This window comes from Odocoileus virginianus, chromosome 7, assembly GCF_023699985.2.
Source record: "Odocoileus virginianus isolate 20LAN1187 ecotype Illinois chromosome 7, Ovbor_1.2, whole genome shotgun sequence".
Taxonomy (NCBI): Eukaryota; Metazoa; Chordata; class Mammalia; order Artiodactyla; family Cervidae; genus Odocoileus; species Odocoileus virginianus.
The window spans coordinates 75132094-75150143 of record NC_069680.1 but is presented as its reverse complement, the minus strand read 5'-3'; the positions used below and the strand labels follow the sequence as shown (position 1 = coordinate 75150143).

The following is an 18050-nucleotide window of genomic DNA, read 5'->3' as shown; positions in this document are numbered from 1 at the left end:
GTGTGACTGGGCCAGAGTGAGTGTCTGCAGCAAGCACAGCAGGTGGGACCCAGCAGTGGAGGCCATAGTAAGACACGGTGCAGAGCAGGGCTTCCCTCTGAGGTCTGGCATCCAGCTCTGCATCATGGCTGGAGACCCTTTGTGGGGGTGGGTGGGGCAGGCTGGATGAGGCAGGAGGACTGCAGGATGAGGGCAGGACACATTGTTCAGACTGGGATACTCCTGCAACCAGCCTGGGTAGAGGCTGTCCCTCCACCATATTAAGGTTCCCTCTTGTCCCTCGGTCTCCAGGTTTAACAACCACAAAGAGTTCAGCTTTTATATGTAAATACCTACCTAAATATACTTCACAAGGATATTTTTACATTAATGGGATCATGCAGTCTGTTGTTCAGTTGCTAAGTCACATCTGACTCTTTGCAAGCTCATGGACTGCAGCACATCAGGATCCTCTGTGCTCCATTACCTCTCAGAGTTTGCTCGAATTTATGTCCATTGAGTTGATGATGCTGTTTAACCATCTCCTCCTCTACCGCCCCCTTGTCCTTTTGCCTTAAATATTTTCCAGCATCAGGGTCTTTTCCAATGAGTTGACTCTTTGCATCAAGTGGCCAAAGCATTGGACATCAGTTTCAGTATTAGTTCTAATGTTCAAGGTTGATTTCGTTCTGATCTCCTTGCAGTCTGAGGGACTCTCGAGAGTCTTCTCAGCACCACAATTTGAAAGCATTAATTCTTCAGTGCTAGGCCTTCTTTATAGTCCAACTCTCACATCTGTACATGACTACTGGAAAAACCATATTTTTGACTACATGGACCTTTGTCAGCAAAGTGATGTCTCTGCTTTTTAATATGCTGTCTAGTTTGGTCATAGCTTTTCTTCCAAGGAGCAAGTGTCTTTTAATTTCATGGCTGCAATCACCATCTGCAGTGATTTTGGAGCCAAAAAAAGACAATCCATCACTGCTTCCACTTTTTCCTTTCTATTTGCTACAAAGTGATGGGACTAGCACCAAGATCTTAGTTTTTTGAATGTTGAGTTTAAAGCCAGCATTTTCACTGTCCTCTTTTACCCTTATCAAGAGGCTACTTATTTCCTCTTTACTTTCTGCCATTAGAGTACATCTGCACATCTGAGGTTGTTGATATTTCTCCCGGCAATCTTGATTCCAGCTTGGGATACATCCAGCTTGACATTTCACAAATGACAACCTACTCCAGTATTCTTGCCTGAAGAATCCCATGGACAGAGGAGCCTGGTGGGCTAGTACGGGGTCACAAAGAGTTAAACATGATTAAGCGTCTAACCCTTAACCTACCCCTTACTCTGCATAAGTTAAACAAGCAGGGTGACAATATACAGCCTTGCATACTCCTTCCCCAATATTGAACCAGTTGGTTGTTCCATGCCTGGTTCTAATTGTTGTTTACAGATTTCTGCATACAGATTTCTCAGGAGACGAGTAAGGTGGTTTGTTATTCCCAAACTTCCACAGTTTGTTATGATCCACATAGTCAAAGGCTTTAGTGTAGTCAATGAAACAGAAGTAGATGCATTTCTAGAATTCCTTTGCTGTCTCCATGAATGAAAAAATGTTGGCAATTTAACCTCTGATTCCTCTGCCTTTTCTTAACCCAGCTTGTACATCTGGAAATCCTTGGTTCACATATTTCTGAAGCCTAGCTTGAAGGCTTTTGAGCATAGCCTTGCTAGCATGTGAAGTGAGCACAATTGTACAGGAGACTGAACATTCCTTTGACATTGCTCTTTTTTGGGATCAGAATGAAAACTGACCTTTTCCAGTCTTGTGACCACTACTGAGTTTTCCAAATTTGCTGACAATATTTTCCAAACTTCCACATAGTATTTCGTCGTGTGGATGGACTGATTTATTTAACTGGTCTTCCTTGATCAATATACAGATTGTTCCTTATTAGTTGATACTACAAGTCAGACTATATGTAGGACCTTCCTGATGGTTACCTCTCTGTGAGCTTAGGAAAGGAATTCACTAAGATTTCAATGAGAAGTAGAATTTCTACATTAAAGACACACCCATGTTAAAGTCGGTCATTGTCCCATTGCTTTTTGCTTTCATCTGGGAGTTCTAAAGTCTTATATTTAGTTCTTTAAACCATTTTAACTTTATTTTTGTAGATTAAGGGAGAAAATGGTCTTTTTTCACTCTTTCACATGGAGCTGTCCAGTTGTACCAACATTTAGTAAAGGGATTTTTTTCTCATTGTACACACTTGTCTCAGTTGTAATAGATTAATTGGCCATATATGCATGGATTTATTTCTGGGCTCTCTATTCTGTCTGCTGATTTATGTGTCTATTTTTGTGCTAGTACTATTCTGCTTTGACTTCTGTGGCTTTGTAGCATACTCTGAAAACAGAGAGCAAAATGCTTCTAGCTCCATTCTTCTTTATGAAGATTGTTTTAACTATTGGATTCAAGAAAATATGCAGACTTTTCTACATGGGCTTCAATATTTTCAAAACGTCAAAGAAAATACGTCAGCAAGCCAACGCCAGAAGAATCTATTTGCTTCAGAGCAGAGAATTTGTAAACTTCACTTTAATGGAAGTTTCAGGAAGACCTGAAGCGAAGGAATGAGGACTGCCAACTTCAAGGCTATGCTAACATTTCTAAGGGATGTTCTTCAGAGTTAACTGACTTTAGGTAATTAATTGACCTTGACCAGGAGACAGAGGTGAAGGCTAATGACCTTGGGTTTATAGCAGGAAAACTTGCATTTTAACCTGGCCAGCCCACCAGGGGCCAAGTGCACTAACTGCCCTCTCTGGATCCCCTGGTATTTATTTCAATTGTCAGGAAGCACCAGTGGGGATCCAGCAGCCTGCATAAGGGCTATGATTCAAAACTGCACCTCAGCGAATCAATGTCTCTCAGTCTGACAAAAGAAAGTTCTTGGTCAATCCCTGGGATGGCTATGGGGGATTGTGTGAAGTACACAAAAAGTCAGGGAGAGGGAGGGGAAGAACAGTCGTTGCAGACTTCAGAACCAAAGCTAAGATTGCACCTTCCATAAGAGATTCTCTTATGCAAGGTCCTCACCACCTTGCTTGCCTCACCCAGGTCCGGGCCTTGTTTCTAGGGTCTTCAGCCTGCCATAAGCACGGGGAAGAAGAAGGACAGACCCCCAAGTGTCAGAAAGCCCCGCAGGCACCCAGGCTTATGTGCTCAGTTCAGACCAAGAGTCAGGACTGTCTTCAGTCTGTGTTATCTTAGTTCCTGTTCTTTATGTAAGGGAGGGCCAGATGGAGAGCACTCCTGGTATGTCTCAGAGAAGACCTTGAGGCATCAGTCAGAGACCTTTGGTTGGGTTTGGCCCTGTGGAGGGTATGAGACCTTAATGGGCTTTGATGGGTAGGGGCAGTGGTGGGAGGCCCCCAAGTGCCCAACCACTTCAGAGTAGACCCTCAGCGAAAACAGGTGAAGCCCAGAGGTGAACAGACATTGATTCAAACACAACTGCTTCCTCATCAGAGTCCCAAGGAATTCAGTTGAAGGAGTGACTTATTATAACTGTAAGATCAGAGGGAAGTCAGCATTCAACCCCTCCTAACACAGTCATGGATATTGTCTTTGCAGAATCCTACCAACTTGGTTTTTATGCACACGGTCTAAATCCAGACAAAATTAAAGACTATACTTGCAGATATAAGTTGGATGATAGCCAAGTCTATAGTAAGTACTCAGTTTGGTGCTTCCAAATGACACATTTCCCACACTGCTCTTCAGTACTAATAGCAAACCAAAGCTTCAAACCCCTTCACTGTAGAAACTCTGAGGATAAAGGCAGCGTAGACAATGGAAGAAGGGACCTAGCTGGGAAGACTGGCCACCTTGCCCTTCAGCTCAGGCCAGGGAGTGATCAACCCTCAATACATCAAGAGCATCTTGGATCAGGGCTTATCCCTACAGAGGCTGGACTTGGGGTACTGGGTCTGCCCTCCCGGCTGTACTATTCCCACACTTTACTTGGCCTTGGCTTCCCTTGAGAAATAAAGATGTGACTCTCAGGAATCTTCCGGTGAGTAGTGGAGGCAGCCCCAGGACCCTCAGTCTGTTCCAGGTGTACTGAGCTCTCCAAGAAGGGTGGAGTCACTTGGGACTGAGAGCAGATGCCAGTCGCCAGGCCTGGACCCTGGAATCCCGGCTCAGATCCACTTTACATGTGTGATCTCGACCTAATGAGTGTTTTGTCCTCAGTCTCTATTATCTGCACTATACAATGGATCTGATGCGGTAGATACACTAAGCCCTATCATGCATGTAAAGCTACTATTTGAAAATACTCAGGTACCAGATGTTCCTCCACAATAGGTGAGTGGCCTGAGAAAGCCCACAGCGGGGGCAGGAGATGAGCCCTCATCACTGAGGTGGGTGTGATCTCCCCCACAGAGTGCCTGGGGACACTTCCTCTTCCTCCTCAACTCTGCCAGTTAGCCCCCTGATACATTGATTTGATATGATTTTTTATATTCAATGACTTCTCATTCCAAAGCCATCTGGAAAACCCAGTGCACGTCCTCTCCCTCAGCACACTTCTGGGCCATCTCTCCTGCTTCCACCAGTGCATTGGATGGGCAGGGCTCTGCCATGACCACACTCCCACCCTACACAGTGTGTAGATGACCTCAGGGAGTGAAATTTCCCATGATTTATACTTTCTCAGGAGTGATTAGGACTAAGTAAATCATTTGTATGGAGAGCTAATGTTTATTGAGCACCCACTATGTCAGTTAATGTGCAAAGTGCCTTACATGCACTATCACAATTAATTCTCAAAAGAGACCCATTATTATTTCTTTGTACAGACCTGGTGTAGCCATAGTCATAGGTGGTCTAATTGCCTATCTATGTCTACTAGGCCTTCAACCTTATTGATAACAGATTTATAGAAAGGCTAGATACAACCTGACCCCCACAAAATGCATTTAGATAAACCCCCTGGGGTCTATGACTCTACAGCTTTCCCACTCTTGACTCACCAGTGTTTCTCTCTGAGGTGGGCCAGCAACAAGGCTCACACATGAGACTCCATCACACAATCCTGGGCTCCTCTGCTGACCGCCACATTGCATGTGGTTAGAGGCTGACCAGAGTCACAGAGCAGCACTGTTCATTGCCAAGAGCAGTGATGCATCAATGAGGATAGATTGGGTTGATTTTAATTACATTCTCCTCTAACAAAAATATCTCAGAAGACATTTTAATAAATATAGAGAGGCATAACAAAGAATAATTTTTAATCAATGTTTGTACATGTTTTATGTTGTCTATCTTTGGTATATAATGTTTTTTATATTAAGAAATCTTTAAAATTGGCAATGAAAATATTTTATTTAATCAATTAATAGTGATTTGAAAGCTCCTATGAAGTCAACCATGCATTTCTTGACCTTCAATATACGCGGGCAGGCAGAAGGGGAGGGGTAGAAGGATGGACAAGTCAGTTGACGTTCTTTTCATGTGGTTTTCCTTTAGATAAAGAACCTGCCTCTGTGACTAATGAAAAAATAACTTGCCAAGGACATATTTTTGCTAAGACTGGACAGTAAGTGTTTATGTTCTGGGGCCCTTTGAGCAGGTTTCCCCACCATGAGGAGTCCAGAGTGTGGGATGCCCCATTTAGTGAGGGCAGCACACGTCTGTCTCCAGGAGGGCTCAAGCATGCTCCACCCCTGCCCTGAATGATAATCCCCTGAGACATTCAGAGATCTTCTGTGGGCCAGGCTCTGCTGAGGAGGGCAGGATGTGGGAGATGGTATGTCCCACGGATGGTACCTTTACTCCGGGCAGCTTTTCCAAAGGAAGCCAACATGCTGTGTACGTACAGAGGAGTCAGCATGGTGACACATACAGCCACCCCTTGTCACTAAGCCCATGATCATGAGGGCATCTGACTCCATGCAGGGCTCCTCAGTGCCTCATCTGCTTTCATTTCAGAACTTGATCTCATGTTGTTTGGGGATGAACTCCCTTTACCCATGCTGCCTGCAGTACAGTAACCCCAAATTCCTCTGGTCAGAGGAGATCTGGGGCTACAGACTGAGCCAAGTGTAAGAACTGTAGCTATCCTGTCTCTTGGGTTACCATCTGCCCTTTCTGTTCTTTTAGAGTGATTATTGTTGATTACTCTCTGGACCTGGGCAAGACCTACAGCAAGCGATCCTTGAAAGTTACCAGCAAGGATTGTGTAAGTGACAGGGTGGGTGGAGTGCAGCCTCCATCCAAATACGTCTAGAATACCTGCTCTGCTGGGAAGACACCCTGAAAATCAATAGAGAGGAACAATATCCTCACAGAAGAGCCAGCAAGAGCCTGTGCGTACAGGCCCCTTGAACAATACCTCTCAGCCATATCCCATTGTTGAAAAGTTGTTTCACCCATTCGCTTTGTGAAATTCAGGCTAGTGCTTTTACAAGACACCTGGGGCATCTGTCTAGGCCTTGCAGAAACTCTACCCTCTCTGTGAACTAAGTGTCATTGAAGGCACTTGAAATATACCAATTCAAGCTCTAAGCAATTCTAGAAATGGTGTTCTGCCCACCGTGGACACACCATGCCACCTCCCCTAGCCAGGCCTTGTGGTGGGGAGCTCAAGGCTCCAGCCTGGATTCCATCCAGAGTGAGTGTAAGAAGCTGGGATATTGTGTACTAGGAGACAGATCCCAGGCCCTCTGAGACCCTAAGGCCCTCCAAATCTGAGTCCCAGACCCAGGAGTCTGGAGGGTGGGAACAGCTGTGGCCATGATCACAGGGTGTGTCTTCACCGCATTGGTGCAGCAGCAGGCAGGGCTCTGAATCCACTCATGATCATCACAGCCCCGGCCTCCCAAGTCTGTTTGGGGAACACTGGCGGTCACTTTGCAGAGGTCATCAGCCTCCCTTCTGCCTCTCCTCCTTTCTCATGCTCCTCCACTGCCCCTCTCTGCAAACCGGCTCTGACCTGTGCAGGGGGACTCTGCCCTCTGTTCCTGGGGAACTGGCAGGGCTGTGAGGAGGGCGGGGCTCAGCTCAGGAAGAGGAAACTGAGAACAAAGGCTGCTCCCAGGGGCTGCTTTTCCCAGCTCTACAGCATCCAGGTCACTTAGCCTGGGGCACCCCTACCTGGGTGACAGAGTCTATCAGCCTGGAGTGAGGTTTCTCTGAGAGGAAGGACACCTGTGCCTAATGCTACTGCCCGTGTCCAGTCTCAGCTGGTGAGGATTCCCCTTGTGTGATGTCCCCATGTGCATCTGCCTTCTCTGCCCCGTGCACATCTTCCCAGGAGCCCGAGACTGAACGTCCACATTTTGTACTGCGAGACTTGCCACCTGAGAATCACCCATCCACAGGCCCATTGACAAGAGAGCGCAGGAGCCACCTGCGGCTCCAGGCCCAGCACGGGGTCACCCTTAGCCCCTCTGGGCCCCTCCTTTCAGCAGCCCTGTTTCCTGAGCACGAGCTCTCCATGCAGAGCTGTTGATGTGGGGAAGAGCTGGGCACTGCAGGCCCATGTACGCAGCACACCATCCTTGGTTATGAACAACAAGAGAACAGAGCCCATTCTTTAAGCCCCCATGTGGACCCAGCCTGTGCTGGGGCTTTCTATAGCCTCTGTCCAACGTGCTCAAGTACCCACTTACTTCCTCACCACAGATGTGAGATGGAACCTCAGAGAGTATCTTCACCCAAGGTTGAAGAGCCAGAAAGTAGGGAAGAGAAGCTAACGGGTAGGTGATCAGGGTCTCCTACCTCTTCTCTTGCACCCCCACTTCTCGGGGGCACTGAAGCCCTCTCTCTCCCACCTGTGTGTCACAGATTTTTGTGGTCTTCACAAAACCCCAGTGCTCTCAGCCAAGGCAGGCAGTGAGGGCTGGCCTATTACCCCTTAGAGGACTGAACTTCCTTGACAGGGCTCTAGAGAGAGCCTCTGGGCAGGGCCAGAGATGGGGTCTTTGGCCCAGGTCTTCACAGTGGCTCTCTGGGTACCAGTCATGACCTCCTAGCCCCACTCTGGGTCCTATGGATGAGGCAACATGAGGAGAAGTGGTCCTGAGTAGACTGGGAAGGCCAACGTGGAAATGGGTAGTGGGTGCCTTGGAGGAGATCATCCAAGGCAACTCCAGGACCTTGGTACATGTGCCTTCTATAGGGTAAACCTTTTGAGCCCATCATTGTCCCAATGACCAGGATCTGAGTTCTGAGATTTTTCCGTAGGAGAAAGATCCATTGCATACATTTGTCTCTCAGGAGGCCATAAGGCCCATGGCTGTCCATAGGAGGAGGCCCCACTACCTGAGGAGTCTCACAGGAGGAGGACCCAGCCCACATGTTTGTCTCACAGGTGGAGCCCCCAGGGCCCACAGTGCCCGCAGCGCCCACAGAGGATCTGCTTCCCAGCAATCTTCTCTTGTTACTTCCACTCGTCCCATTGCTGGCCATGATCCCACTGCTGCTTCTCTGCATCTGGTGCTATAGAAGGGTGAGTGATCTCTGCCTGCATAGCATAGAAAGCCAGGTTTTCACCAACCCCTGAGGAGCCTGGGCATGTGTCTCACCCACAACCCCACCTGTGGGCAGGTTCCCATCAGCTCTGGGGTGTTCACACCAGCAAACAAGGCACACACTATGTCCTCCCATCCCCAGGCATAAATACCGCCACCTGCCTCATGCTTTCATCTTCACAGGGAGGTGGTCTATGGGTTGTCCCAGCCCCTGGGGAGAAGGGACTCCACACCCCCCTGAGACTAGGACTTCCCCAGAGCAGTCAAGCTTCTGAAGGATTCAAGTGAACACAACCTTAGGAGTCTCTGCTGTTGAGGGAAGAAGAGGGGTCTGCAGGGACACTGATGCAAGGAAGAGGCCGGCCTGGAGGATGCTAACTTCAGGGCGATTGTGCCTTGAAAACAGTATGGATCCCTGCCCATCTCTGGTACCTTCTGTCACTCTTTCATCAGTCATCACTAAATCACCAGAATCTGCATGTCTATGCTGGACACAAAGGGGCAGAAATGAAGCAACCACCACCTTTGCCCACAGCAGCTCACTGTATGATGTCTGGTCTGGTATTGGTACCTGGGGGACACTGAGGATAAATGTCACCTTCAGAGTGTGTGTGGCATGTTTTCTGATAATGGCAAAAGACAGAGTCTGACCCCAGGGAGGGAGGTAAGGGGAGGAGAGGAGGGCTGTAAGGAGTTTTCTCTTGTCTTCATTTGATGTCTGAGCTGCTGATAAAAATTCCCAGGTGAGGCCTCTATCAGGTCCAGGTTCTTAGTCTACCTGTTTCCCACTTGACCCTACATGAAGGTGTCAATTTCCCTTTGAAAACTGAAGGGTTTGAGGCCCAGGTGGAACCTTGCTGCTCACAGATGCTCAGGCCTTGGGCACCTAGGTTGACACCCCAGTGCTCATGTTTTGTCCCTCCAATGCTGCTGAGCAAGATCCCCTCCTGAATGCATGACTGAGTCAGAGACCTCCATGCCAATTTCAGCTGTGTTTATATCTCTTTAACATCCTAGATCTCCAAGGAGCCAAAACCAGTCCCAAAACTAGTCCCAAAGGTAAGTGATGTGTTTGGTCCTGATGCTGTCAGCAGGACTGATGCACACACTGCCCTGCTCAGAGAGGTCTCTGCTGTCTAGATGAGATATCTTCTTCCTGCCCCTCAAGCTCCCTCCTACTTGGGCACCAAGAACTGGCATAAAGAAGAGGGTGACAGAGGGACAGGGAGGGAGCCCAGAGAGGATGTGAGACTCGCAAAATGTCTCCCAGATAACACCATTCGTCAACTCCCAACAGGGCCTGATCCAAGGCCTTTAGCACTGAATCAGCAATGTGGGGTAGCCTGTTTCAGAAACAGCTATGATTCCTCATGAAATCAATGGGCTTATTATCATTCACAAAGGAATGGTCCTTCAGTGGTACTCAGGCAAGTTTTTGGAAAAGGGTCCTCAGGTTTCAGGCACCTGGAGCCCCTCCCGAGGCACTGATGCATGATGGGCTCCGTTTCCTTGATCTTCACCCCTGGCTTATGTCAGGGTAAGGGTCTTGGCGGGGTCAGCCTTTAGGAACTGGGGGCTAGGGGAGGAGGAGAGAGTCTTCCATGGCATTGAGCTGCGAGGAAGGTACAGCCCAAATGAGCACAGGGACAAAGGGTCAGGAGAGGATGCTGTGGCAGACCCGGGGTGGGGACCCAAACTGGGGTCCATAAGAAGCAGTTAGAGAAAGGGGCCTGTGTCCCAAAACAGAGGGACCTGGGTCTGAGATCTAGTGGCAAACAGGGTCTCTGCCAGGGCTGGCATTGACACTGGCTGCAGTGTGGCCTGGGCGGCCTGGATGCAAGACGCGGGTGAGTGCAGCCCTGTCACCTGCTACTGCTGCACCCCTATCAGCCTCCATCACATGGCACAGCCTCGCACCCAGCGTCTCCTACAAGGGGGCCCTCTGGGAACCAAGGAGACAGGATAGAGTTTGTTGATCTTTGGAGAAGAGCCATCTTTGTAAGCCAAATGGAGCTGGTGTGTTTCCACCTGGAGGCCACTCTTTTACTGTGCCGGGTGCTGCTCATTTGTCCTTGATTCTCCAACAAACATTTGCTTAGTGGCCAGTACTTGACAGGTGCCAGGGCAACAGACGTCATGTGTCTGCACCCAGAAGCTGCCAGACAAGGACTCAGACAATTATTTTCTCTTTCTAGAAGCCATTCCCTGCACAGACCAGAGTGATTGTCTCCTGTGGTGGATACCAAGAAGACACGCTAAGAGAGATGGAGGTGAGAAGGTCCTTAGGAAGGGAGGGATGACCCCCTCCAGACTGCGGAGTCAGAGGAGCAGGAAGCCAGTTCCTACAGTAGAGACCTGTGCCCCAAGTCCTGGTTGGTTGGAGATAAGCTTTATGGGCACTGTATGTTGGTCACATGATGCCAGAGAAAATCTGGAGGCCTCTCTAACCTAGGCACTTAGAGGAAGACAAGTATAAGGGCTCAGGTGCCCTCTACCTCCAGGTAGTCCCAACATCATAGTCTCTCCCTGGATGTTGGTGGCTGGCTCACAGCTGGCCAGTCACTGGTTCTCACAGACGCTGTCATCAGCTTTAGTAATGGCCTGGATTTCACTGGACAGCGATTAGACGAGTGAAACAAACTGAATTACAAATAGTCTCATGCCGGTCACAAGAAAAAATATTTCTAGGCCAAGTTCTTACCATGATTAATCTACTCAGAAGTGCCTATGGCTCCTGCTACCCTTGCAGAAATCTGCTCATTGAGAGAGAGGGAGAGAGAACTCACTGCACTATCCTTGTGGGCCCCGAGATGGGGTTATAAGGGCCACATGAAGGAGAGGGCCTGAGGATACTTCCCTCTCCCAGAGACTATCTAGCTCCAATCAGTGAAGCTAGATCGCAGCCTGGCAGAGGTGTGAGAGATAACAGCAACAGAGAGGGCCTGGAGTGGCTGGTGTGAGGAAGAAAGAACCCACCATTTCTGCCCACCTTTTCCCTCCCATCCTGGTCCTGCCTCTGACCTTGGTAGGATCCACTGCCTCCCCATAAAGGCAGCATCTGTGCTTATAGTTTCCTCACCACCACATTTATATCTCAGGGGAAACTGGATACCTTATGTGACTTTGTTCAGCGCTGCAACCAGATGCCATTGATGTGGTGCCCACCCAGGAACATGGTAAGCAGGGCACAGGGATACTTCCTGTGGGCTGGGATCTTGTTTTTGTCCCAGCGTTTTCCCCCTTAGGCTGTAGGTCAAAGATCCCTATCCAAGGCTCCACTCAGCAGTGTGCTTGAATTTGTGGTCATGCCTACTACAACCATTCACCCTGAAGTCCAGTCCCACCCACCTGCGTGCCTCCTGCACTGAGGAAGCTCCACAGTGGGAGATTATTCACAGTCCACATATAGGGAATACCCCTGAAGTGCCTGATTCTGTGTGATCAAGGAGCTTTGTTCTTCTGGATCCACAGAAAAGTTTCCACATAAGGCCATTCCTTCAAGATCAGAAGATGTAGCTGATCCAGTAATACATAGAAACAGAGAGTTAGGCAAAATAGTACACAGAGGGGAAAAATGAACAGGAGAAAAAGGTCAAAGAACTAAATGAAACAGAGATAAGTGGGCAACATGATAAAGGGCTAAAAGTAAGATGCTCATCAAACTCAGAAAATATGTGAATATAGTAAGAACTTCAAAATAGAGATGTAAAATATAGAAAAGAACCAACATGAGCTGAAGAATACAATAACTGAAACTAAAAGTACATTACATAAAATTTCCTAGTCACGGAGCCACCACTGAGGACTCAGCAGCCTTGTGCTCAAGCCCCCTCACTTCCTGACACTCCATTCCCCTGCCCACCTTCTCCCACCACCACCTTCCACAGACCGTTTCCACCAAAGAAAAGGAATCATATTGTATGTCTGCTATCTAGAACCTCCACTCTTTCAACCCCTTTGCTGATGCAAGTAAGGGTGATGATCTGCTTCCTGCTGGCACTGAGGATTATAGTCGTTTAAGAATTCAACAGAGAAACAGCAGGAAGACCCTTACTACTGTCCAAGGGATCACTGATGATTACAATAAAAAAGAAACTAGTTATCTTAAGAAATTCGCCTGCAATGGTACTGTAATTGAGCATCCAGAATATGGAGAAGTAATTCAGCTACAGGGTAACTAGCGCAAGAACATATGCCAGTTCCTGGTAGAGACTGAACTGGCTAAGGACCCCTGAAGTTTCAGGGGTTTTAAGTGCCTTTGGCTCACTGAAGCTTAAGTGAGGATTTCCTTGCAATGAGTAGAATTTCCCTTCTGTCCTTTGTCACAAGTTTAAAAACCTCACAGCTTGAATAATGTAACCATTTGAGGTCTGCTTTTAACTTGGACTAGTGTAACTCCTTCATGCAATTAACTGAAAAGAGCCATGCTGTCTAGTCTTGAAGTCCCTCATTTAAACAGAGGTCAAGCAGTAGGCGCCTGGCAGTGTCCAGCCTGAAACAAAGCAGTAACAGTGGTGTTTCAGCCAAGCCCAGAGCCCCAATATCACAGATGGCTATGTCTGGCCAGAAGCTTCTCTGCAGTCTCTCTGCAGAGTTCCCTGCCCTGAGAGAATGTCACCACCTGAACATCCCTTGATGAAGCAAAGAGTGAAGGATGGGTGAGGCAGCTTTACTGTTAAAGGGCACCTTCAGTGGTCAGGGAAACATCTGATGTCTCCAACATGACCCAGTGGGCAGAGCTTAGAGCAGCTACCCTCCAGTGAGGTGACAGGACATCTGGCTTGCCATCAAGGTATTTTTGACCAGACATGTCCTAGTTAATCGATGTCCAAACTAGAATGTGAGGCCAACCTTCTATTAATTAAACTTGACAAGGGAATAAATTTCAAACCGATCTTATCAGTCTTGTGGCTGTAGATCTTACAACTTACTAGCAGCAGCTCCCCGATGCTATGTGAACTAAACTGGTTTTGGTGTGTTTTTTTTTTTCCCTCCCTCTTCAGTTTTAATGTGATGTAATATATTTAAACCCTTACTTAAATAAAACTTGTTTTCAGAAAAAAAATACATAAAATTAACAGCAGAATAGATGATGCAGAAGAAGGAAGCAGGAATATGGAAGTCAAATTAGTGGAAATCACCCAATCAGAACAGCAAAAAGAAAAAGAAAAAAACAGAACCCTAAAAATTCAGGATAGTTTAAGGGATTTCTAGGATGACCTCAAGCATAACAGCATTCATATTATAGCGTTCCCAGTAGAAGAAAGAACAAAAGGGACAGAAAACTTACCTGAAGAAATGACTGAAAATTTCCCTAACCTAGAAAAGGAAGCAAACATCCAAGTCAAGGAATCATAGAGAGTCCCAAGCAAGATTAACCTAAAAATACTTACACCAAGACACCTTATAATTAAAATGTCAAAATCTAGAGAAAAAGAGAAAATTATAAAGGCAGCAAGAGAAAAACAACTAGTTACATGCAAAGAAACCCCCATAAAACCATGCACCGCTATTTCAGCAGAAATTCTATAATCAAAGGGCTAAAAAGAAAAAAATTTATGACCAAGAATTTTCTATCTGGCAAGTTTACTGTTTATAATTGAAGGAGTAGCAAAGAATTTCCCAGACAAGCAAAAGCTAAGAGTCCAACACTAATAAACTAACCACACAAGAAAAGTTATAGAGAGACTTATTTAAGTGAAAAGTTAGAGAAGGAAATGACAACTCATTCCAGTATTCTTGCCTGGGAAATTCCATAGACAGAAGAGCCTGGCAGGCTATAGTCATTGGGATTGCAAAGGGTCAGACACAACTTAGTGATTAAACAACAACATGCCTTCTTTGGGGCTTCCCAGGTGATTCAGTGGTGAAGAATCCACCTGCCAAACAGAAGACTCAGGTTAAATCCCTGAGTCAGGAAGACCCCCTGGAGAAGGAAATGGCAATCCAATCCAGCATTCTTGCCTGAAAAACCCCGTGGACAGAGAAGCCTGGCAGGCTACAGTCCCTGGGGTCACAAGGAGTCAGACATGACTTAGTAACTAAATAACAAATGAAAAGGATAAGACCATAAGTATAAATAATATTTTTTTAAAAATCTCACTGGTAAAAGCAAAGGATGTAAAGACAGTGTGAAGGTTAAAAGACCAAACAATTTAAATAAACTACAAATATAATAATTAATCAAGGGATATACAAAATAGAAAGATGTAAAATATGGTGTCAAAAATGTAAAACATTGATAGGGTGGAAATGCAGTGTTTTTAGATTGCATTCAAATGTAAGTGACAATCAGCATAGACTACTGGATACATAAGTTGTTAAACTTAAAACACAGAGCAACTACAAACCATAAATGTATACATGGTACACAGAAAGTAAGAGAAATAAATCCAAATATAACACTCAAGAAAACCATCAAATTACAATAAAAGACAGCAGGAGAAGGAGAAAGGAACATAGAAAGAAACATACACCCACAATTAACAAAATGGCAATAAGTACACCACTGTGAATAACTACTTCAAATGTAAATGGAATAAATGCTAAGAGCAAAAGATGTAGTCTGAATTCATTTTTTTAAAGACTATTTAATCTACTGCATACAGAGAGTCAGTTCATATTAAAGAAACACAAAAGTAATGGAAAAAATATTCCATGCAAATAAAATAAGAATATCAATACTTAGATAAAATAAACATTAAAACAAAGTCTATAATAGACAAAGAAGGACATTACATAATGATAAAGGGATCAATCCAATGACGGATATAAATCTTGTAATATTTATGCACCAACATAGGAACATCTAAATATATGAAGCAAATATTAACAGACATATTTTAAAAAGAGAAATCAACAGTAAAATAGTCATGTGTGTTCAGTCGCTTAGCCTCGTCTGACTCTGTGGCCCCATGGACTATAGCCAACCAGGCTCCTCTGTCCATGGAATTTTCCAGACAAGAATACTGGAAATTTTGGCATTTCCTACCCAACCCAGAGATCAAATCCATCCCTCTTGTGTCTCCTGCATTGGCAGACGGATTCTTTACCACTAGCACCACCTGGGATATAGTAATAGTAGAGGATTTAACACCACCCTTGCAGCAATGGATAGATCATCCAGACAGAAAATCAATAAGAAAACACTGGCCTTAAACAGCACATTAGATTGGATTGTTTAATAGATATATAGAGAGAGACTATTCCATACAAAACAGCAGAACACACATTTTTTTCAAAAGTATGTGAAATATTCTCCAGAGATGTGACATATTAGGCCAGAAAACAAGTCTAAATAAGTTTAAGGAGACTGAAATTATAATAAGCATCAGTTTATATGCTTAAATAAATAAGCAGTTATATTAAGCACCACAAAGGAATGAAACTAGAAACCAAATACAAGGAAAAAACTGCAAAAGAAAGGAAAAGAAAAGAAAAACACATGGAGATTGAACATGTTACTAAATGAGTCAAAGAAGAAATCAGAAGATATAAAAAATACTTTGAGACAAATGAAAATAGAAACACAACATTCCAAACCTATGGGATACAGCAAAGTCAGTATTAAGAGGGATGCTTATAGTGATACAGGCCTAGTTTCAGAAATAAGACAAATCTCAAGTAAATAATCCAACCTTGAACCTAAAGGAACTAGAAAAAAGCCAAAAAACAAAACCTAAAGTTAAAGAAGAATATAAGAATGAAAATAAATAAAATAGAAACTAAAATAACAATAGAAAAGCTCAGTGAAATTAAGAGCTGGTTCTTTGAAATGAGAAACAAAATTGACCAACCCTTAATCAATCTTGTCAGCAAAAGAAGAGAAGGTTATTAATAAGCACAGGTATTCAGTGATAAAATAAATAATGGGGGTATAATATACATAATGGAGAATATAGAATAATATCATAATAACTTTAAATGATGACAGATGGTAAACAATGGTGATCATCTCATAATGTACATAAATGTCAAACCACTATGTTGTACACTTGAAACTAATATAACATTGTATGTCAATTATATGTCAATAATCTAATAATAAAGATGGGCACTGGTCATTGAGGAAGCATCCACTGGAAATTAGCTAGAGAATCTGGGAAAGACCAGATGGTTTTCTTCCTCACAGGGTATTGTGGAAGGCCTTTTCTACTTGCTGTCTGCACCTTCTGGAGCTGAGTGCCAGAGATGCTGCCAGCTGCCAAGGTGCTTAGGACACCTCATCTGGCATTCTGGGCCCTTCAGCTAAGAGTCCTCAGCTGAGCAGGAGATAGGGACAAGGAGAAGATGACAGTAAAGTCAGGGGCAATTGGTATTGCAACCATATTTTTCTGTCCGAAAGGCCTGAATCATTCTCTTCCCAACCTAAACAGCCTGTGATGCTGGCACCTCCATTGCCTATCACCCATCTAATGGTGCACACATCTGCTCCTGCACTGTGGGCTCAGAGTCCACCCTGAGTGTAATGATGAGGATTCATCCATTTAGCACAATGGACTGAGAGAACCTGGGCAATGCTGGAGCTGTGATCAAGCTTCAGCCTTGCGCTCCAGGCTCTCAGCCAAGGGGTAACAGGAAAGATCCACACCAAAGCAAAGGAAGTCCAGAGCCTGAAGCCTGGGTCTACTGGGCAAGGCAGGGCAGACTTCCAGTGCCTGAAGAGAGTCTCAGATAGAAGCAGAGAATGGAGGCCAGGACCCAAGGAGAGAAAAGGCATCAACAAAGGCCAACACTGTGGGTCCTGATGGGTAGTGAGCCATATGCCCTTGAGTAGAGGAGACCACCATTCACCAGTGTATTCTGAGTGACTTCCTATTCCCTTCTCTTTTGTATAGCATAGGTGCAGCAGTCTTAGCCTACCAGAGCTTCACTGTGGACAGATGCCCTATGGTTCAAATATCTGCTTTCAACCCAGCCAGGAGTCCTTTCTTCTAAACAACTGCTGCTCACGATGCCACCACCCTCCACCTGTATGCTCCCAGCCACCCTCCAGTATGCTGCCACTGATTCCTCCCACTGCCGAGGAGTTCTACAGACCCTCTTCATCACTTCCGCCCCCATAGCCTAACATCCAAAAGCACCACACCCACAAATTTTTAAGAGCCCTTTGTGTACTGAATTAGACGTATAGAAAAAGTCTTGGTTACAGTCAAAAGGAGTTGGGATTTGTTGCTGATCAGCAAGAGAGTGTGTTACCTGGTAAGCTTTGCTCTACTGTGTGAGACATATCTATACTGCTTCTGCCAGGACAAAGCATCCTGGTTACTATAGATGTACACATGGATGAGTCTCACTCCCTGTCTTCATCTGTCACCAAGGGCCAGGACACAAGGGATTTTAGCATAATTCTGCTCTTTGAAAAGAGCCCAAAATGTCTTGAAATAGGAATATGATCCATTGTCCCAAATTACTGCCTGTTACTTAATCTCTGGGGCAAGTGATTTAATCTCTCTGTGCTACAATTTCCTTGCTAAAAAGATGGGGATAATATTGTCTCCTCTACAAGCTGGCCATGAAGATGGCT

The 18050-nt window shown here is 45.4% G+C and overlaps 1 protein-coding gene across 2 annotated transcripts in view; it reads left to right on the top strand.

The window, feature by feature from the left end:
- LOC110138461 (anthrax toxin receptor-like) overlaps nt 1-17681 on the top strand; it is a 48310-nt gene extending 30629 nt beyond the window's left edge. For both annotated transcript variants that reach the window (XM_020895529.2, XM_020895531.2), the window contains exons 10-17: nt 3621-3716; nt 5520-5589; nt 6153-6231; nt 8365-8502; nt 9542-9583; nt 10720-10794; nt 11623-11700; nt 17362-17681. In XM_020895529.2, coding sequence (XP_020751188.2) covers nt 3621-3716; nt 5520-5589; nt 6153-6231; nt 8365-8502; nt 9542-9583; nt 10720-10794; nt 11623-11700; nt 17362-17589 — 806 coding nt within the window. In that variant the 3' untranslated portion in view covers nt 17590-17681. The remainder of the gene's footprint in view (nt 1-3620; nt 3717-5519; nt 5590-6152; nt 6232-8364; nt 8503-9541; nt 9584-10719; nt 10795-11622; nt 11701-17361) is intronic.
- The last annotated feature ends 369 nt before the right edge of the window (nt 17682-18050 follow it).